Source organism: Rhinichthys klamathensis, unplaced genomic scaffold, assembly GCF_029890125.1.
Source record: "Rhinichthys klamathensis goyatoka isolate OS25496 unplaced genomic scaffold, OSU_Roscu_1.1 h1tg000127l_1, whole genome shotgun sequence".
NCBI lineage: Eukaryota > Metazoa > Chordata > Actinopteri > Cypriniformes > Leuciscidae > Rhinichthys > Rhinichthys klamathensis.
In genome coordinates this window covers 3,808,330-3,832,256 of record NW_026606664.1, presented here as the reverse complement: position 1 = coordinate 3,832,256, position 23,927 = coordinate 3,808,330, and the positions used below count along the sequence as shown (strand labels likewise).

General features: G+C 36.7%; 2 protein-coding genes across 2 annotated transcripts in view; both read left to right on the top strand.

The window, feature by feature from the left end:
* gpc5b (glypican 5b) overlaps window positions 1–7,009 on the top strand; it is a 59,887-nt gene extending 52,878 nt beyond the window's left edge. Inside the window, exon 9 of the mRNA XM_056256606.1 lies at window positions 6,454–7,009. Within this exon, the coding sequence (XP_056112581.1) occupies window positions 6,454–6,644 (191 nt within the window). The 3' untranslated portion in view covers window positions 6,645–7,009. The remainder of the gene's footprint in view (window positions 1–6,453) is intronic.
* Window positions 7,010–11,632: 4,623 nt separating this feature from the next.
* gpc1a (glypican 1a) overlaps window positions 11,633–23,927 on the top strand; it is a 33,425-nt gene continuing 21,130 nt past the window's right edge. The window contains exon 1 of the mRNA XM_056256608.1: window positions 11,633–12,193. Within this exon, the coding sequence (XP_056112583.1) occupies window positions 12,037–12,193 (157 nt within the window). The 5' untranslated portion in view covers window positions 11,633–12,036. The remainder of the gene's footprint in view (window positions 12,194–23,927) is intronic.

Here is a 23,927-nt window from a genome sequence, read left to right as displayed (position 1 = left end):
AGACAGTAACAAACGTATAATTAGACTATAATATGTATTATTACATTGTAACATTTTATTACACTGTAACAAGCGTATTATTACACTGTAAGTATAATTAGACTGTAATAAATGTATACTTAACCTAAGAAATGTATAATTACAATGTAACAAATGTATTACAGTGTAACAAAGGTATTACTACGCTGTAACAAACGTATATTTACACTTAAAAAACAATTAAAATGTAATTGAATTATTACACAAAAAATGTGTAGACTGTAACAAACATATAATAACACTTAATAACAGTCAAATTAAAATGTAATGTATTACACTGTAACAAACTTATAATTACAATGTAACAAATGTTTTGCATTGTAAAAAGAATATTATTATACTGTAACAAAAATATTATTACACTGTAAAAATGTAACAAACGTGTAATCACAATAAACAAACGTATAATTACAGTATAATAAATGTATTATTACACTAAGAAACATAATTACACTTAAACGTATAATTACAATATAACAAATATATTATTACACTGTAACAAACGTATTATACTGTAAGAAACATTACACTGTAAAAATGTATAATTAAACTGTAACAAACGTATAATTACACTTAATATATGTATAATTAGAATTTAACAAATGTATTATTACACTGTAAGAAACATTTTTACACTGTAAAAATGTATACGACTGTAACAAACGTATAATTACACTTAACAACCGTATAATTACAATGTAACAAATGTATTATTGCACTGTAACACATGTATTATAACTGTAAAGAGTATAATTACACTAACAAATGTATTCTACGTGGTAACAAATGTATAATTACAATGTAACCAATATAGTATTATGTACTCTATATGGTAACAAACGTATTACACGTAACAAACATATAATTACAATGAAACAAACATATTACTACCCTGTAACAAAAGTGCTATTACACTGTAACAAACATATTTTATACTGTAAAAAGAATATTACACTGTAAAAAGTATAATTAGACTGTAACAAACGTATAGTTACGCTGTAAAAATGGTTCATTAGACTGAAGCAAATGTATAACTACAATGTAACAAATGTATTATTACATGGTAACACATGTATAATTACAATGTAACAAATCTATTACACGAAAAAAAGTTCAATTACAATGCAACAAATGTATTACACGGAAAGAAAAGTTTAATTACAACGTAACAGATATATTACACTGTTACAACAGTATGAATACATTGTAATTAACATTTTATTACAATGTAACAAACCTATTAATACACTGTAACAATGTATTATTACACTCTAACAAACGTTCCATTACAACATAACAAACCTATTATCAAACTGTAACAAACGTATTATTACACTTTAACAAATGCATTTTTACACTTTAGTAAGAAACATGAATACACTAACAAATGCATATTTACACTGTAACAAATATAATTACACTCTTGTAACAAATGTATATGACAAACATGATTACACTTAAACTGTAACAGGTGTATAATTATTAGGGATAGTTTACTTCAGTATCTTCACACAAGGACTGAAAAAGTGGAACAATTAAGTTTTAAGAAACATAAAATATGGGTTATATTATAGATAGATAAATACATACACTTCAAAATTTTGGGATCAGTCAGTTTTAGCAGACATATTACAGCACAACTGTGATAAATGTTTCTTAAATCAGCATATTAGAAAGATTTCTGGAGGATCATGTGACACTGAAGACTGGAGTAATGATGCTAATAATTCAGCTTTGCATCACAGGAATAAATTTAATATATAAAATGTGTAAACTATTATTTTAGATACCATTAGTGTACAATATTACAATTTTTAGGATTTCTTTCCACAATAAACATAGTATATGTTGCTGTCACAGAGCCAGAATTTTTTCTTTTCTTGTATTTGTTATTATTTTTTTATTATTGTTTTATTTTGGTTCAATTTTGAGTGAAAAATGTCTCAACATCAAACATAATGACAAAAAAATTTTCTGATATTGCTTCTTGATCATTCATCACACTGAAAATGGAAGGTAAAGTCCAACCCATACCGAAATATGCAGGAGTATATTTTTATATACTGTAGGAATAGAATGAGTAGCATGTAAGAATATATAATAAATATTCCCAGCTAAAAATGAACATTCTCGGAAAGTTCAAGCAAGGTTCTCTAAAAGTTATGAAGAGACGTTCCTCCAGTAAATACAAAGTTCTGTCATGAAACTCTAGATGGTGCAGCCTGATCTTGTCCGGTCCTTATCTCAATCTGCTGCATTCACATCATTCTCTATAGGGCACAGCTGATTGGTTTCTGCTGTATCAGTAGCCAATGAGCTCGCTGCTCAACATTCAGTTGTCAGCATTTCCTGTTGCAGTTGCAGCGCGCTTTCAGAAACCCCCCATCTTCCCCAGCTCCACCTGTATAGAGCTGCTATGGTTAATTCATGTACGCTATATTGTACAGAAGCAGCATGTCTACTTACTCACAGCAGCGTGTCATGAATGTATTGGAAGTTATATTATTTAGCAGTAATTATTTGTTGAGATAAACCAACGCTATCTCACGACCAATTCGTCCGAATTTGACGAGTGATTAAAAGATGGCTAATTCATAACAATTCGTACGACCTCATTCGTACGAATTTGTACGATTTGTCTAAACCCACGTGATGGGTAGGTTTAGGGGCGGGGTCAGGGGTAGGTCATTCGTACGAATTCATACGAATTGGGCAACTCGTCAAATATGTACGTTTTAGCAAAAATCGTACTAATTCGTACGAGTGAGGTCGTACGAATTGTTACGAATTAGCCATATTTTAATCACTCGTCAAATTCGGACGAATCGGTCGTGAGATCGGGTTGGATAAACTTCAGCTGTAAAAGTTGTAGAATCTTTTGAAAAGTTGCAGATTCTTTTGAAATGCAAAATAAGTTAAGGGCAAGTAAAAAATCTTGTAAGTCTTGTAGACTTTCCAATTTTTTTCCTCGTTCGTCATTTTTTCTCAGCTGGAAGTTGGCAAAACTAGGCCAAAGCAAGCCGTTGCACACTTCACTGTCATGATAATGTATTCAGTCTGTTGGCTGTGTTCTGTGAGGCGTTCAGTACGGTGATCTCCACCGCTCTCCGCCGTCTAGTTTCAGATCTCTGCCATGTGACCTGCGGAGGCTTGTTCCTGCAACAGCTAGAGATTCATGGGAAAGAGTTGAAATGCAATCATTCTTCCTGTCATGTGTGGTCATGCTTCACCTGTGTGTGTGTTTGATAGACAGAAGGCAAACATGGTTTTACGGAGGTGGAATTATGCCGTTTGCCTTTGTCTTATGAATGAGTGGCCACATGTCAAAGCTGTTATGAGTCTAGATACGTCGTGGTGTTAGTGCATGTTGGCATTCAACAACTCTGTATACATATTTCATATCCATCTAATCAAATTTTTAAAGGTGAGATATCAACGTCTATAAAGACGTCTGTCAGATTTTTGACTTTCAGCATAACTTCTGGTCCACACTGCAGCTTATTCAGGCCAAGAACCACCAATAAAGGAACAGACCATCTAAGTATAATCTAGACTAATGACCAACCACATACAGGTAGACTTTTGAGACTATTATTTCTATTTGAATATATTTTAAAATGTAAATTTTTTCCTTTGATGAAAAGCTGAATTTTCAGCATCATTACTCCAGTCTTCAGAGTCACATGATCCTTCAGAAATCATAAGCTGATTTGCTGCTCGGGAAACATTACCATTATCAATGTTGAAAGCAGTTGTGCTGCTTCACAGTTTTTTGGAAAATGTGATAAAAAAAAAAAATCTGGATTCTTTGAAAAAAGTTCAAATGAAATGATATTATTTGAAATACAAATCTTTTGTATTATTTTTTTTTAAAGCATTTCTTAAGTAGTATTTCTTTTTTTTTTAATCTCACTGACCCCAAACTTTTGAATGGTGTCCTTAACTTTTATGTTCAGGTTACTTATGTTTTTGTTTTTTGACCTACTAAAATCAGCTTATGTACACAGTTGTAGCTAATACTGTTGCTAATAATGTCTAAATTTATCTCACTAATCTAAAAGTGAATATTTGTATATTACCAGTGGATTCCTGTTGAGAATACAGTATCATTGTATTACTGTATAATAGTATTATCTTGTATTATTTACTTAAATAAATTAGTTAATAATGTATTTAATTTTTAAAATTAATATTAATTTATATATTTATAAATATGTAATTTATATTTTTGTAATATTGTGTTATGTTTTATTTATTTATAAATTACTGTATGTATGCATATTTATTTACACTTTTTTAATACATTTTATGTATTTAGAAATATTTCATTTATATTTTTATGTTGTATAATTATTTTCATTTATATTTTTATTTATTTATATATTTTTAATGTATTATATTTAGCTGAGAGAATGTTCTCAGGGAATGTACTGCTTCAACGTAAAAAAAAACCTATATTATCAATTTGGACGACAAAAAAATTCTCAAATTCAGCACATTTCTCATTTTTCTATATTCAAACATACAGTAGAGATAATAAGCATTGAATCATACAAACACATTCGTTTTCTTTTTAAAACTATAAACACCATAGCGGCTTGCCAAAGCTGTGTCCAGCGGAAACGGAAATACAATATGCTAAATAAGTAGATTCTCACATTCAGCGTCAGCAGGAATCCTCAGTTTCACACGACTTCTGCATATTTAGCATGATATTTATACAGCATATGTGATCATTCCTACACGTCTCTCCTGTCAAGCAGCCCGCGGGCGTTCGCTCTCTGGTCTGATACGAATTGGATCCATTTACTGCTTTAATTGGCATCAAGAGATCTCCTCATGGTGATTGTGAATAAATGAACCCTTTGTGAATTGTGCGAACGGCACAATGGCTATTGTGTGAGAATCTCAGGTTGGATTTCATTGGGAAAAGGTGTGACTGTTGTTTTCGTCTCTCGCCCTGCCTTGTTGCGTCTGGGTCAAATTTGTTGTTGCAAAATTAGGTAAACGGATGCCTCTGAAACATCAGACCGTGAATGTGTGTTTGTTTGTGCCGAGACATCCTCACGTGAAGTCATTCGTTTGTGTCCGTATGGACACTATGCATCATTTCATTGTGACACGTTAATGTGTTGCCGTCTGTTGGTTTGTGTCTGCGAGTGGTGCGGCTCTCGGCTCGTAGCCTGGCGCTGATATATGGCCCTGCTCATCTGCTGCGCAATGCACATATGTTCAACCCAGAACGTTATTGTGTGTGCGTAGTTGCGCAAAGCGCATTTGTCACTGTAACCAAATCGGATTTACTGTTTCTTTTGTTGGAGGATTGGCGTCTTATTGTACACTCTAAAAAATTCAAGTTTCAAAAGGGGGATTTTGCAGCAATGCCATTGAAGAACCATTTTTGGTTACCAAAAGCAGTGAACATTTCTTAAAAGAACCATTTTTTCCTTAGTGGGAAGAACCCAGCTAACAAAAATGTTCTAAGAACATTTTGCTAATGTTCCCATTAAGTTATGAAAACACTATGCTCTCTGAACGTTCAAAACGTCCAGATTTTTAAATGTTTTTCTTGATCAATAGTGATAACATTTGATCATTTTGCAAACATTATGGGAAATTACCTTTAAATGTTCTCTGAACCATCTCAAACTAGTACGTTTATTGTTGTATCATCTTACAAAAATAAGATGATCGTCCAATTAAAATGTTTTAGAAAAACAATCCATGAACGATGTTCAAAAGTGCTTTTTGTGTTTTGAGAAGGTTACTCTTACTTTCAACGCACATTCTATTATATTTACTAGAATTCCTAACTTTGCCAAAGTTTTGAGGACATTCCATGTTAGCTGGGAAAGATCCTTTTGTGCAATGGAAAGTTTCAATGGAAATGAAATGTTCTTAATGGAACCATAGATGCCAATAAAGAAGCTTTATTTCTAAGGGTTTATACAACAACGATGTACTAAAAATGGAAAAGTTTTTCCTTTGCTTTTTTTGCACACAGATGACTATAGGTTGTCAAAACGATTCCTGTTGTTCACACGGATCTTTGAAAACGATTAAACGCTGAATTATTCATGTCAGGCCAGTAGTTGGCGATGTCACTTTGAAAAGAAACATTACACATATAGACTGAACACGTAATGTGCACGACGTCACCGTTTTCACAAATGCATATTTTTGTAGTTTTTGTCGTTTTCAAAAACGTGCACTTTGAAACCCGTTATCAAAAGTTTGTGTTTTCAGGCCCCCGAAACGCCGTTTTCATGTAAATAAACAGACAAAACGCATAAAAAGTTTTCCTTTTTAGTTGAAAATGGTGTTGTGTAAACGTCCCCTTGGAGTATTGAGCATGTTTAAATGTGATATTCGCACCTAATTCTTAAATGCTTTTGTTCATATTTCTTCCAACAGTGCTCACTGAAAAGGAAATCTATGTACAAATTTCACAACGGGAAGGCTTTATCCCAATCCAACCCCCCAACTCCAGACCCGAACCGGACCTGCACGCCAAAGGAGTCAGCCACATCCCAACCATCCCAGCCGTCCTATTTCTTGCTCTTTTACCCATAATACAGCTCCTCCTGTGGCCTGATGGTGTCTGACGCACACTAGAAAAGACTGAACGATTCACGCATGCATTTGCACTAGGCCCTTAGAAGTCTGCACATTCGTCTTCTGATCTCCTCAGATGATCATTAAGTTCTTCAAACACTGGGTATTCGTTTGCTCTGGCCTGTTTTAAAGGGTTTTATGTAGCTACTAAGTAGTGTAAGGAGACGCAAGTGTGATGAGGTCCGCCATCATTTCTTTGGTGGTTTAATGTCATATTTTGTAGTGCCACTGTTTTGACTTTTTTGAATGAGGATTTACAATTACATTCATCTGGTTTGGTACATTTTAGAGTAACATATCACATCCTGAGTTCATTCACACCCTCCTGCAGTTACTGGAAAGGCTGCCCATATACGTGTATGTATATATATATATATATATATATATATATATATATATATTATGTGTGAATACTGTTTTATTGTATGTGTGGATTATATTGAAGATAGAGCTGTTTTAATTCTGCCTTTATCAGTATATCCGGGTGAAACTCATAAAGTTCTGTTTCACCATAGATTCAGGGGTGGGGGTGGGGGGGTATTTTAAGAAAATGAAGCCACAATAGGATTATTTTTTTTTGCATTGAGCCTTTTTTTTTACATATTTACGCTGTAATTCTTATTTCTATAATCTGGGGGGGGAACAATAAACTGCATAAAATAAATCTCTAATTTAAATAGTTTATTTATAAATATTTTCTTCCCAAAATACAGAAATGAAAACTATATTTCTTTGCATTACAGTATTGAGAATTTGAGAGAAAAATGTGGAAAATAATGTAAGGAATACAAATAATGCAAAAAAATATCTTAATGGACTTCAAAACAGGCCAATTTCCATTAAGTATTTTTTTTTTTTTTTTTTTTTTAGAGGGAAATGACCCAGTTTTTGTAAGATTGACCCACCTGCTTGAGCAATTGTAGGGCTTTATTGTTGTTGTAAAAAGTCGAATTGTACATTTAACCTATTTATACTGAAGTCGATGTACTGTATACAAAGGTGTTTATATGATAGCCGGGTTGAGCATAACCATTTAAAAACAGTGAAAACAGCTTTTGATTAACTCATATAGGATAATGAAAATACTTTATTTCTAGTAGAAACATCCTTAACATCGGCGTTTAACACTTTCTAGATGCAAAATGTTCCTATTGTTTGTTTTGACAGTTCCCCCTGACGTCAGTCTTAAACTTATATTTTTGAGTTTTGAGTCAATAATGTCATTTTCCATGTAGCTCCGACTGCGCCGTGTGTCATTTGTCACTGTAAGTGCTCGCACATACATCGATCAATAAAATACCATATTTTCAAAGTATACACGTGTCTTTTTGCTCCCTCCCAGCTAACAAAATAAAGTCCCCAGAACGTCCCCTGAACGTCCACTGCGAACGTCCCCTGAACGTCTTCGTGTAGGGTTCTTTAAACGTTCGCAGGACGTCGTGGGGGACGTTCGCGGGACGTCCCGAGGGACCTTCGCGGGACGTTTAGAAAACTTTCGGGGACCTTTTCGGAACGTTCACTAGAAGTCCTTTTAACATCTTAAGACCCTTTTATAGTGTAGCATTAGTCTGATAACACAAAATCGAACAACCAAGGAACAAACACAAGGAATATCAGGAAACAAAAATACTTTTATTTTCATAAACAAAAAAAGTGCGTGTGTGTGTGTCTAGTTGCCAAGTTTCCAGCTGAAACGAAGTTCACATGTGTCTTCAAATGCGCTGTGTGTGTGTGTGTTTGTCGGTCAGCTGTGGGATTAATCCGATGGCAATTCTCCACCTTTGGCCCTAAAACAACAAAATAAACATATTCAGTTATGATTTTATCCAAGTGGAATATAACGTTGTCTCATTTCAGCTACATTTAACGTTAGCTTCGTAGGCATAACGGTTATCAGCGGTACATTGCGGACAACTTCAGCAAACGTTTTAAAAGGTAACATTTTTATATAATTTAAAGACGGACAGTGGTTATGGTAACAAATTTATAATAACCTAAATTTAACGTTTTATTATACAACGTTAACAAATTTATAATAACCTAAATTTAGCTACATTTAACGTTAGCTTCGTAGGCATAACGGTTATCAGCGGTACATTGCGGACAACTTCAGCAAACGTTTTAAAAGGTAACATTTTCATATAATTTAAAGACGGACAGTGGTTATGGTAACAAATTTATAATAACCTAAAAATTAAAAATACCTTTAGACAGACGACGGACAGAGAAAACACAATAAGGCTGCGTCTGAGGAGGACCGTTAACTGTCACTACGCTACGCAGCTGAGCGTTGCCATGGATACAAACCATAGACTGTGATACAAACCGCGTACATAAGGAATGACGTCACTCGCTTAGGTGCATTTGATCCTATGATTTGATCGTCACTTGCTTGTTTCTCCAATTTTTTTTGTGTTATTTGATCTGCATGTGCTATCAATAATTAGAATAATATTTTTCCTAAAATATATTATTTTTAATAAAACCAGTCACCTTCGCCTGACCAACAGTTTGACAGGTAAATGTTAAGGATACTTTTATTTGTCTTACCGTGTTACTTTCCACTTTCTTTCCAGCAATTTTTCATTCTTCACGTTTTCCTTGGCTGCATTCATCATTTGAAGTCGATGCATTCTTTTAGAGCTCCTGGGATTCAACCTCTTCGTGCATGTGGAATAGCCTTTATAAATAGCTCATATTCAATTGAATCAATTTTCATGTTTTTGATGTTTAAATTATAACGGGTGAAAACAGACTCGTGGTTTTATTACATCTTTAATTAGTGATATAATTTACATGAAAGTTATTATCTTAACATTAAAACACTAACGTTTTTAGCATGAACTTACAATTAATGCAAATATTTGCATTTATATTTTAGTTTAATTATTCGTTTGTCTGAGTTGCAAAGTGTCAGTTGATGATGGCAAACGCATGGGCGACTGGATTTTGCAAGTGTTGTCATGGAAATGCCAGGTGAGGGACGAAATAGGGACGTTCGCAAACTGGCCCGGACAAATGTCCTCAGAACGTCCGTCAGCGAACGTTATAAAATGGACCAAATGCGAACGTCATCGGAATGTCCGTCAGCGAACGTTACAAAATGGACCAAATGCGAACGTTATCGGAATGTCCGTCAGCGAACGTTACAAAGCGGACCAAATGCGAACGTCATCGGAATGTCCGTCAGCGAACGTTACAAATGGGACCAAGTGCGGACGTCCTCAGAACGTCCGATCGGGAACGTTACAAAGCGGACCTAATGCGGACCTAAGGGGACGTTTGAAACGTCCGGGGGACGTCCCTTGTTTGCTGGGCTCTCCCTTTCGCGTTGTCACCATAGTAGATAGACTGTAAAAAAAAATAGGTTGTCACTCGTGCATTTTGAAATGGAAATCGTTTCTATTTTCGCACCTCAACATCAACATCTGAGCACGTTCTTCATCTCGTCTGCGGGTTATATTTTATTTTCCTGTTGCAAAGCTGGGGTTTGTTGTTGATCTGAACCGGTTTTGTATCAATTACATATGTTCTGACAACATAGGCTTCTCTGTTATCTAGGTGAGCGCTGTTTGCAATGAACCAGTCACGCCCAGAATGCACAATTGAGTCTTCATGTCTTTCGGCAGACATGTTGTAATTTATGCTGCTTTTTTAATTAGCTGTGTCTTATTATTTAGATGCCAATTAAGCTGTCATGAACATTTCCTGGTCTCCAGCCACAGTGAAACCCTTCATTTTGCCGTTGCTACGTTTTTGTGTCAACAAATGACATGGCAACTGTCATAGAAATGCTAGGAAATTGGCGTTGAAGCTGCTTTTGAGTAAAGGTGAGAGGTTTATTATTAGTGTGGTCAATGACTCACTTTCATTTTTCACTCACGCGTCTATGATCAAACAGAGGCGTCGCGGTGCAATGTGCGCTTTTTGTAGTTGTGAAAAATAATTCCTCTTCTTTATGCAGCTGTGTAACCACCATGTAATTGAAATGAACCCGCTCAACACAAACGCTGAGAATCTGAGTGCTCTTAATTAGACGTGTTTTGACTGAAAAATAACAGGCTTGATCGCAGCTGACTGTATTCTCGGTTTCAGCCTATAACCGATTCAATCTGTTTTTATGATCACGTCCATTTAATATCCCACCTGAAATCAATTGCCATGCAGGATACATTGTGTTCCAGTTGTCGGGGAAGGCGGCAGGGGGCGTCTGTTTACCTCCTGCAGGTGTCTGGACCCCTAGCCCTCCTCTTTTATTCGAACACAGGGCTGGACTTGTTCAGGGATGTTGGGAAATCCGAAATTCGAACGGATTGTTTCAATGAATCGACTCAAATGATTCATCACCCCAAAATGTTCCTCGAATTATTATTTTTTATTTTTTTACTATGAAACAAATATATTTTTACTTAAGTCACATTGTTTATTACTATGTTTTTGTTAAGATTTGTTTTCTTTTTTTTTTAACTAAGCGGATATTAAAATGTATCCACAAAAAGATAGCTTTTCACTCAAAAGATACTATCTATCTATCTATCTATCTATCTATCTATCCATCTATCTATCTGTCGTTCTGTCTCCATCTATCTATATATCATTCTGTCTCTATCTGTCTGTCTATCATCTATATCTATCCATCTATCGTTCTTTTTCTATCTGTCTATCATCTATCTATTGTTCTGTCTCTATCCATCTATCATTCTGTCTATCTATCTTTCTGTCTGTGTATAGGGTATCTATCTATTGTTTTGTCTATCTATCTATCTATCTATCTATCTATCTATCTATCTATCTATCTATCGTTCTGTCTGTCTATCTATCTATCTAACCAGCCTAAGTTCCCTGATCTTAACTAGTTATCCCAGTCTGTGCACCAGTGCATGCATTGTTTATATGAATAAGCGAATCAATTCGTCCGATTTATTCAAAGGAACCGATTCAAAAGAACGACTCGTTCGCGAATCGGACATCACTATTGTTCGGTGAGAACGGGACAGTAAAGAGACAGACAGCACAGGAGCGCACAGCAGCAGCACTGGGCGCTTTAACCAGATATTCCTACAGCAGTATTTACTGTTTGTACTACAGTAGCTACTTGTAGGGATATTATAAGTTATGCATTATTAATAGGCTAGTGCGTAAAGACATGAGCACCAGAAACAGATCCCCACCGGACTGATCAATAACGTATCCTCTTTCAACAGGACCACCGGCTTTAAACCTGGACGTGCATTTAACAAACAAACCCTAAACAAGTGGATTTCTACTATAGTATATCCTGCTGTTGTAGGAAGAATCGGATGCTTTGATTCGCTGTGTGAAGTGTTGAGCATCAGCGTCAGTGGACTTCATCCTCTTCCTCAGTCTCTGGATCCGGACACAATGGATCTGACAGCGGTCGCGCTGCTCGTGTCGCTCGTCTCCGTGTCTCTGTCTGCGGATAACGCGGGCGGTAAAGCGCGGAGCTGCGCGGACGTGCGCAACTTCTACAGCGGCAAAGGCTTCACGTTAAACGGCGTCCCGCAGTCCGAGATATCAGGTATGAAATGATCAGTGACTGGGGTCATTGTAACAGGTACAGTAGCCTACTGTCTCATTCATATTCAACACTGACATTTCTCTGTGCGTTGACTATGTTTATGCAGACCACTCACGAGAATCTATCTATCTATCTATCTATCTATCTATCTATCTATCTATCTATCTATCTATCTATCTATCTATCTATTCATCCATCTGTCTGTCCTGTTGTCTTCTGGCTGTCTCTCCACCTGACACGCTCCTTAATGTTAGGCGAGGTGCATGTTCTTATTGTCAAGTTCACATGAACAGATGGAGGGTCCCAGACAAAAGCTCTACTCGCCCCACCGAACAGAACAATAGACGAAACTGTAACTGCTGAAACAGGGCTACACCTGGCATAATGTTGATCACGAGCGACTTCCCCATTAAAAATGACCTTTCGTTTCATTCATCAGTTTTATATAGACACCCACCTGATGTCTGGATCCCCATGTGGTTTGAAAGAGCATGTGCTGGAGCTCATCTCCAACAGTATGTGGTCCCTATAGGTCATGTTACGATGACGGTGACTACCAGATTCGTAGGTTTTCCCCAGGGTTGCAGTCTAGGAGTAAAAAAAAACCTCACTGTAATTGCAATTTGTGGTATTAATCAGTGTTGTTGGTGTTATTAGATACACACAGGGCAGTGAGGTCAGTAAATCGTGGCATTTGATGAGCGAGTCTCATGATTTTCTTTGTCATTTCCAAGTAACAGGCAGCGGCAGAAATCCATGCAGTCAGCAAGTGACTCGTAGCTGGAGCCAGGGATTTTTAATGTTCCCATTAGGGGCCAAAAAAAATGTTGGCAGGTTGTGAATCTGTCCCATGCATGCTGGGTAGTATGAAATCTGCCATCAATATTTATGACACAGCCATCTTTTTGATAACAGGTCGCACATTATAACCGGTAATATGTCACAAATCAGTTCGGGTAAACATGCAATTATATCAGTGCATGATGTGCTCCCAGTGTTTTTTTTTTTCCAGAATTCCTCTGGGATGTCTAATTGTGCTGTGTGCCCAAGAAGCTAAAGGAGATAAATGATCACACATGTGCCACACTCACACACATAAACACTTGTAAATAAAGCTCAAACCAGGAAGGAAACATTGCCAATATTCACAATGCACTTTTTCTATGAGATGATGAAAATATATCCGTACAATATATATCCTGCCTCCTCGTTGTATTCCACACACACACACACACACACACAAAACACCTACTGTACACACAAACATCAACGCAACACCGCCTCGGCAGCCGCCTTCAGTAATAAGTGTATTTGAGGCATTATACATTGGCATCCTCAGCAGATTTGAGAGGCTGGGAGAAACAAAGAGTTCCTATTGGCCGAGAGGAAATTCTCAAGGTCATCGCCTGCGGTCTCAATGACAGAAGGGGGAGACGAGGAAAATGTAGCAAGTGCCGGCCGCCCACCACCGTCTCGTTTGAGACCGTCTCGACATCTTTTATTCATTGTTCAAACCGTCGGAATAAGTTGTTCGTTTAAAAGCTTTAAAGGGGTTGACGGCCAGATTGTGTTTGTCTGCTTGAAGCGTTCATGTTTATTTAAATGAGGTGCATTATAAGTTAGAGGCTAAATATAAATGACTTAAGTTGTGTTGTTTTTAATTTAGACTTTTTCCACCACAAAAGGAGATATTTAAAGCACTGTGTTCAAGCTGCTCTTTTCCATACAATGAAAGTGAATGGAGACTACGGCTCTCAAGCAGGGTTTTCTGTGAAGAACCTCTTAAATGTCTGTCTGTTCCTCGTTATCCAGCTGCTTCCCACATATTGCACAGTTTTTAAGTCCAGTAAACCGGAAATCCAGTCCGTGAAAGTATGGTCTAGTGAAAAAACAGAGGAGCTGAAGGGGTGCTTCCTCTGCACAGACTGGAATATCTTTTTTAAGGATGCAGACATTGATAGTGCTACTGAATCAATCACCGCATACATTTCTTTCTGTATTGATTCTGTTATACCCCAGAAAACAGTTAAACGGTATCCTAATAACAAACCCTATATCACAAGGGGCATTAAAGAATGTATTAACAGGAAGAAACTAGCTTTCAGAACTGGGAATAAAGCAGAAGTCCGAGCTGCACAAAAAGACCTTAATCTACAAATGAGAGCAGCTCGGCAACGGTACAAGGAGCGGGCAGAAAAACAGCTGTCAGACTCAAACACAAAGACACTTTGGGACTCGATCAGAGCTTCAGAAGACTTGGAATAAGTCATTTGGATTACTTTTGTGATGTTTTATGATGCTTTTTGGAGCTTAACAGCCTCAGTCCCCATCCACTTTCCTTGTATAGAAGAGTGCAGCGTGAACATTTTTCAAAACATCTCCTTTTGTGTTCCACAGAAGAAAGTCATACTGGTTTTGAATGTCATTAATATGAGTAAATGATGACAGAATTTTCCTTATTTGACTGAACTCTTAGAAATATGTCACGTTACAGACTTAAAATAAGTTGCAAACAACATTTCATGTTGAGTTTTAATAGTAAGTCAAACCGATTAATCGCGAATAATCGCATCTAACATAAAAGTTTGTTTACATAATATATGTGTGTATATATTATTAATTATATATATATCGTGTGTGTGTGTGTGTGTTTGTATATATACAGGCCCGCCGACAGGGGGGGACAAACGGGTCTGTTGTCCCGGGCCCAGGGTAGGGAAGGGGGCCCAGAACTGGGCCCTCATTAAATTATGTAATAATTGTAAAAAAAAAAAGAAAAAAAAAAGGCATATTTGTTGAAAAAATATCTAATATTTGAGTTACATAAAAGCTTTTTAATCGTTTTCTTCCTAATTGTCCTTGAAATATGGTGGTCAAGAACCCCCCCACCCCCAAAACAAAAATGGTTTGGCCACTGATCGAAATATGATGTTGTCATTTGATTTGAAGTTCGTAGGCTAACGTTACGCTCAAAATGTCCGGTCAACACAAGTCCGGTGCTCAGAAAAGAAAAGAAAAGAAAAGAGAAGAAGAAAATAGAGGCCTTCGAGATGTCCTAAACAAATATTTTTAAAAAGGTGGTGACGGTGAAGCTGGAACTAACGTTAGTAAAGTCAACGTAGAGCAAGGTAAGAAACAGCGCAGCCAACGTTTATGAGTGTTGTCAAAGACCCGGCACTTCGGTACCAAGTCGGTACAAATTTCTTTTTAAACGTCACGCCACGGTACCAGGTTTTCTCAAACCCGGGATGCGCGTGCATGCCCAAAGCGCGTTTAGTTGCGTCCTCTTCATAAAAGCGCTGAGACATGGCGACCGGCGGTGCTGCTGCTGTGGTGGCTGTAAATCCACTTGTTGATAAGAAAGGAGGAAAGAGCCACATATGGAAATATTTTGGATATTAGCTCATAATAGCGACGCGGCACGCTCGTTTTTACAGGCGCGCCTAAGTTCATTGTTGCATAGCAACGACAGACGCCACGGGAGAGCAAACGCTTGTGGAAAGGAGAAAGCGGTGCGAACTGCGCTCTCCATGATGACGAGGAAGTATTAGCAAAGAATTCATTGATTTCTAGCCCTTGGATTAGCTTTACTACTATTTATGGAGATGAGAAATAAAAAGCCGGCTGAAATGCATCACTGTCATCATCGGTGAACAGATAATGGGTCAGATCCGAGTCTATTTTTGCTGCGCTGCTCATGCTTAAAAGTGAAAGCACACTTTTGATGGACAAAAAATAAATATGATTTCACACAAAAAGTGCCCAAAATGCACAGATTTTGCATGTCTAGTGTGTTTTAACAAGAACTGCAGTAGGCTATGTCAGAAAAGAAAATGAAGACATTTATAGAAAATGTACCCATTTAAACGTGTTTTTATTATTCATTTTGGGTAAAAGTATATGGTGTTTTATAAAAATAAAAAAAATCGTGGGGGGGCCCCATCTAAGATTATCTTGTCCCGGGCCCAGACAAGACTGTCAGCTGGCCTGTATATATATACACATTAAATAATATGTATACATACATATGTGAGATGCGATCAATTGCGATTAATCGATTTGACAGAACTAGTTAATTTGCATCAAATTGCATGATTCATTTTTGCAATATTTTGACAACAGACAATGATTTTCACAGAATATTATATGTAATGGGAACACAATGTTGTTTAAATGTTGAACTGACATTCTGGTTAGTTACACACTGTGTCCGAAATCGCATACTGTATAGTAGGCAGTACATTCGGTTTGAAACTTACTTCACGACCATTAAAAAACGTACATTCTATATAGTATGAATGTGTGTGGTATTAATGAAATTCAGATGCACTACATCCGCCATGTTGTCACTGCCATGTGACCTATGGCGTCAGTTGCGTCGCTTCTCCACCATTCATAAATCCTCTCCCGTGGCCTCATGGGATAGTAAAGTGTCCATCGAATGCACACTTCAGAAGCTCCTCGGAAGTAGTAGGTCATCTGGGGACTGTTATTCAAAAACTATGTATTCGCACACACTACTCTGTTGTAGTTTTTCACATAGGCTATATATAGTAGTGAAGTATCGGACGCGGCGGCAGAGTCGTCATTTCTGTAAGATGTTATTTTGATGCCTCTTTAACTGGTGTGACAGTGATACCCACACTGCGCATTCTGAGTTGGAGGGTTTGAGATTTCCGCCTCGTTTTGTTTTAGCATGTTTTAGAAAGAGCTGATCATAAAGCATCACCTAAAGGTCAGAGAGGAACCAGAGCTGAATGCCGCTGTCTAGAATTACCGACGCAACTTGTGTGTCTCCCATTTTTACAAACACAGAGGCAGCGTATTGTTCAATGGAGGGGACTACGTGACACTTTGAGCCCTGCGGTCACTCGAAACAATGACAATCTCACATTTCCCTCAAGTAGGCCGTGAAGATGGGAGTCGGGTGGGGATGTGTGCGACCTCGCGGTTATTCGTGATCGTAACTTTGTTATTTTAACAGATTTATTTTCAGGTTTTGAAAACAAGATCCAAGTATCGACGAATTAGTGCTGTTTGTAACCTGTAGCCTGGTTTCAGACCTCAGGGCTGGCTCATGTTTGCTGTTCTTCTATAGAGCGAGGCACACACCCATGAGCCCTGTGTGAAATGAAAGAGGCACACACCCATGTTCTCAGCCACACTGACACACACACATCCAGCCCCCAATCAGACAGGGGCCCGATTCGGTTAAGCTTTCCGCATATATCAAACCCGTTCGCACATGCAAATTCAATAATACAGTCGTTCAGTGGAGAGTGACAATCAAATTCGCTCATTTGACGTTGTTAATTAGTTTTACGCATCTAATTTCTGGTGCACGAGTGTCACACATTTTAATCCAGTGGTAATTCCTCACAAATTATGGAATTATTAGGCATGAATTACCAGATAAAAAATTTTATCATAATTATATACAATTATACATATAAATACATATAATACATCATTTGAATATCACTCATAAATATGAATATGTATATATATATATATATATATATATATATATATATATATATATGTATGTAATATACATGTCCATGTAAACAAAAAATTCAAAATACACTGCATATGACGAAAATTGATATATCTTATTCAATTCAAAAATAATATTTACTGTAATATCAACTCGTAAAAAATTTGGCTTTATTCGTTTAAATTATATTATTGAGTATGAACTGATTTCATTATTAATATTTTTATATATTAAGGTTTAATATATTTTCAAAATATTCTGTCATATAAATAAAAAAATGCTTCATATGATTCTAAATGAACTAAAATAATATTTACTGTAATATCAACTTGTGATCAATTTGGCTATATTAGTTTAGATTAAGTATGAACCGCTTTCATTATTATTAAATGTAATCGTATATTATACATTATAATATTATTAATTTTAAAATGTAATATTATTAATAAAAATAATTTTTATATTTAATATATAAAATTTTTATATATTTATAGAATGTTCTGCCATGTAAACTAAAAATATGCTTCACATGATTCTGTGTAAAATATTCCAATGAAGGCAAGTTGTAGAGAGAACCCAAGTGCAGTTTATTTACAAACCTAACAAGATCAAACATAAAACAATAGCATGGCGTGGCATGAACTCAAAAACATAGACGTGACGCTTACCGACAGTGAAACAAAACTTGACAAAGACACATGGCAAACATAAGGGCTTAAATACACACAAGACTAAAGACAAGACAAGGGACACCTGTGAACAATGAAGCAATGAACCAATGACACATATGGCAGCATCACATGACTTGAACAGGGATCACATGACAGACATGAAACATAACCAAATCATGACATTCTGAATATATTCATTTAAAAAATAATATTCACTGACATTATAAAGTATGAACTAATTGAATTATTATTTAAATTATACATTGTGTTATTAATAATATTGCTATATTATTAACAATTATTATTAATATATTTTTATACATTAAGATTCTGTCAAGTCAAGTCACCTTCATGTTTTTTTAACAAGCGGTTTAATCATAGTCTGCTTAAAACTTTTTGGTACATATCCTAATGACAAAGATGAATTAATGATATTAAGAAGAGGATCTTTGACCTCTGGAAGCATCTTTTTCATTAGCTTAGTTGGTATAGGGTCTAATATACACTCACCTACAGGATTATTAGGAACACCTGTTCAATTTCTCATTAATGCAATTATCTAATCAACCAATCACATGGCAGTTGCTTCAATGCATTTAGGGGTGTGGTCCTGGTCAAGACAATCTCCTGAACTCCAAACTGAATGTCAGAATGGGAAAGAAAGGTGATTTAAGCAATTTTGAGCGTGGCATGGTTGTTGGTGCCAGACGGGCCGGTCTGAGTATTTCACAATCTGCTCAGTTACTGGGATTTTCACGCACAACCATTTCTAGGGTTTACAAAGAAAGGTGTGAAAAGGGAAGAACATCCAGTATGCGGCAGTCCTGTGGGCGAAAATGCCTTGTTGATGCTAGAGGTCAGAGGAGAATGGGCCGACTGATTCAAGCTGGTAGAAGAGCAACTTTGACTGAAATAACCACTCGAGGTATGCAGCAAAGCATTTGTGAAGCCACAACACGCACAACCTTGAGGCTGATGGGCTACAACAGCAGAAGACCCCACCGGGTACCACTCATCTCCACTACAAATAGGAAAAATAGGATGGATCCACATGGATCCATCATGCCTTGTTACCACTGTGCAGGCTGGTGGTGGTGGTGTAATGGTGTGGGGAATGTTTTCTTGGCACACTTTAGGCCCCTTAGTGCCAATTGGGCATGGTTCAAATGCCACGGCCTACCTGAGCATTGTTTCTGACCATGTCCATCCCTTTATGGCCACCATGCACTCATCCTCTGATGGCTACTTCCAGCAAGATAATGCACCATGTCACAAAGCTCGAATCATTTCAAATTGGTTTCTTGAACATGACAATGAGTTCACTGTACTAAAATGGCCCCCACAGTCACCAGATCTCAACCCAAAAGAGCATCTTTGGGATGTGGTGGAACGGGAGCTTCGTCCCCTGGATGTGCATCCCACAAATCTCCATCAACTGCAAGATGCTATCCTATCAATATGGGCCAACATTTCTAAAGAATGCTTTCAGCACCTTGTTGAATCAATGCCACATAGAATTAAGGCAGTTCTAAAGGCGAAAGGGGGTCAAACACAGTATTAGTATGGTGTTCCTAATAATCCTTTAGGTGAGTGTACATGCTATCGATTCAGATGATTTAACGAGTTTAAAAAAATCTTCCTCTCCTATAGTAATGAATGAATCTTATTTGTCCTTAGGGAGACTACAATGCACTCCCTGATGCGATGCTATATTAGACGGTTGCATAGTTATAATTTTCTCCCTGATATTATCAATCTTATAAGTGAAGTTGTTCAAGTCATTACTGCTGTGCTGCTTGGAAACTTCTGGGCTTGAAGCTTTATTTTTCGTTAGTTTAGCCACTGTTTCAAATAAATACCTAGGGTTTTGTTTATTTTCTTCTAATAGGGTTGAAAAACAAGCAGATCTAGCAGCTTTTAAGGCCTCTCTGTATGCAATCGAGCTCTCCTTCCATGAAATGCGAAATACTTCTAGTTTTATTTTCTTCCAGTTTCGCTCCATTTTGCTCTCTTAAGGGCCTGAGTGTGCTCGTTGTACCAAGGCGTTGGACTATTTTCTTTAATCTTCTTTAAGCGCAGCGGAGCAACTGTCTAAAGTGCTGGAAAAGAGAGAGTTAAAAGTTTCTGTCGCAATATCGAGTTCTTCTAAGCTATCTGGGATGCTGAGATGATGAAACTGATCAGGAAGATTATTAATAAAGCAATCTTTAGTGGCAAAATTGATAGGTCTAACATATTTGTAACATGGAGTTGGCTTTGCAGCCTTGGCTTAATGAAGTTTACACGAGACTAGATAATGATCTGAGATGTCATCGCTCTGCTGCAGAATTTCAACAGCATCAACACTGATTCCATGTGATAATATTAGATCTAGAGTATGATTACGACAATGAGTAGGTCCTGACACGTGTTGTCTAACTCCAAAAGAGTTAAGAATATATTTAAAGGCCAATCCCAATGCATTTCGTTATCCACATGTATATTAAAAATCACCAACAATTAGGACTTTATCTGCAGCGAGTACTAACTCTGATAGAAAGTCAGCAAATTCTTTGATAACGTCTGTATGGTGCCCTGGTGGCCTGTATACAGTAGCCAGCACAAATCTCAAATGTGATTTATCATTTACACTATATATTGTTACATTATAATGTTACATTCGGTAATGTAAACGAAAAATGTGCTTACTTTGATAACATTTAAATTAGTCATTTACTGTAATATGACCACATCCACCTGGTTACATTATATTGCATCAACAAAAGTATTTTCAAAAGGTAAGATCATGTTGAAATAGTTCCATTTCTTGTTGTCTATACTGAACATTTCATTTTTTACAGTCTGGTTTTAGTAGTTTCAGTTCAGGCGAATGCTCATGTTTTGGCAGATGAATTGTGGACTCGTGATTATCTGAGCATAATTACACCTTCTCCCACACAGCTTCTCTCCCTCTGGCCTGCTGATTGTTCTTTTGATGCGCGGGGGTGTTTCTCAGCGATTTCTCAGTTTCTCAGGATCTGCAGTGCACCGTGAGGCTTGTTAGAGTCGAGATCATGCAGATCTGATCAGATCTTACACCCCCTTGCCCTGCCACTGATCACGAATAAAAGCACACCTGCACTCGGAGGAACACGCAGCACCTGGAACCACTGACAAGCCTTCTTTTGTTCGAGTGTGTTTGGAACGCTTGTAAAAGTTGGAGTGGACACGTCAAGATCTCTGAAAAGCATTGTCAAGTCCTACTCTAGTTCAACTTCCAAAGGACAACTTAAATTTCCGACTCAAATCACTTTTATTTTTATTTTGGTTTTGTCAGTTGATTGGTCTGTTCAGCAAATTAGGTTGTAAACCTTTAAAGACAGAGAACAAAATTTTTACAAAAAAAGTTTGTAAAGTTTTAACATTTTACCATTTTTAACTTTGTACCATCCTTTTGAATCTTATACTGTTAATTTTTAACTCAAAATAAAATATTATTTTAGCACAAACCCATTTAACACAAAATCAATGAAGACAATGCTGCAATGTGTTCCTTAACCAATCTACTACACAGTAGTTAAACATAGCTCGAACATATTAAGCAGCATTTCAAACACCATTTCACCGGCCATTGGCGTCTTTGGACTGAACCTATGAGTGAACTTGGAGTGTCTTCTCTCTGAGACTGAAGTTCGTTTCTCTGAATGACTGAGAACCTCCATGTCTTTTCAGGTGCTCCAAATCAGTGACAATGACAGATCAGGTGACAAGCAGCTGGTTTGCTGCTGCTGGTGCACTCTGGGAAGTGTAGTTCTTTGAGAATCATTCCTGAGATTCAGCTCAACAAAAAGGACGCTTTTAGGACGCTTGTGTCCTAAAAAAGTGTGGAGGATAAACGTAGACATTTCTTCACGTTAAAATACAGAATAAATACATGCTTCAATAAGGTTCTATTTGTTAACATGAACTAACATTGAAAAATACTTCAAAGCTTTTTTTAATCTCAGCTAATATTAATTTCAACATTTAATAATGCATTATTAAAATCAGATGTTGTATCTATTATTAATATTTAATGGACCTGAGCTAGCATGAACTAACAATGAACAGCTTTATTTTTGAAGATGACGGCATTTCCCTTGCATAATATATTATTGATATATATATATCGGGGGTCAAAAGTTTAGAACAATTATAATTTTTTATGTTTTTCAAAGAATTCTTTTCTGCTCAAGGCTGAAATTAATAGTGTGAAATATTATTAAATTTCTAAAAGAACAGTTTCCAGTTTTAGTATATATTAAAATCTTCTTTCAAAAACATTAACGCATCTTAATTATTCAAAACTTTTGACCGCCATTGTAAGGTTGGAGGGTCTAAATTAAATATATCTTTAAAACTAGGTTCACATGACCTGCTTTGCTAGCTTCTACCCAGTGACATTTACATTTATGTAAAATCCAAAGCAACATCCATTTCATTCAATTTGATCAGTTCTTACATTCCCTGAGAAACTAACCCTTAGTCTTAGCATTGTCATCGCTAAGCGCTTCTGTAGCTATGCCTCAAAACAAAGAAGTGACAGTTGAATTTAAACCCAAAATTCCACTTGATTGTCAACAAAATCTACCCTTTTAACAGTTGATTAACCTACACAATATGTAGCAATCATATACTGAACCTGTCATGTAGCAGTTAGCATTGAATTAGTTATAAACCCAGCCATGTTGATGTTGTATGTCGATAAAACTCTTGCCTTACATAAATCCTTGATTAATTCTTACTCTCCACAACTACAAAAGAAAAAAACCCTGACACATTTGCAAGTTGAAAACAAATCCAGCTAGGGTTCATTGTTTAAGCTATGCTGTTAGCACCTCTCTAGCTGATTAAATACATGAAATGGCTCCATTTGTGATTAGTCTTCACCAGCCGTCGACAAGTGTTCGTCACCTCATGCTCCTCGTGTTATTCACAGTGTTGTGAATAATTCACAGTAGCGCCCAGCGTTCCTTCAGCCACTTTGCTCTGCCAATATTAATTGCATGTTTTTTGCGTCAGCCAATTTGCTGTCAGGTTATCTCGCTGCCAACACGCTGGTGAAAGGGAAGAGAGGAGTGAGTGATGAAGACGGAGATGTGATTATTATCGCTGTCAGCTTCTTTGTTCGAGAAACATTATACTGCTCGAGTGGCAGAGACACAGAGTGCTTTGAAATGTCTGTTGTCTCGGGGATTGAACAAGATTTCCATGAGCGAGATTGAAAATATAACATGTATGTGCATGTTCTGTGATTTTAAAGAAATATGGGTCTCATTCACTAATTATGGCGTGATTAATTCGTATTTATAAGCACAGGAGAACATCTCCCAAAATAATGTTTTACCTAGTTCACAACATGTTATGGTTTGTAGGTAATTTGCATAAACGCGCCCATCTCCATATATGGGCTTTCCACACTGTTTTTTTACTTTTACTTTTTCCCGCCAAAACCAGTTCAACCACCTCACAGCTTGAGCTTAATGCAACTTTTCTTACTCTATTACTGTGTATGATTTACTATATTTAAGATGAAATAATCATGTAT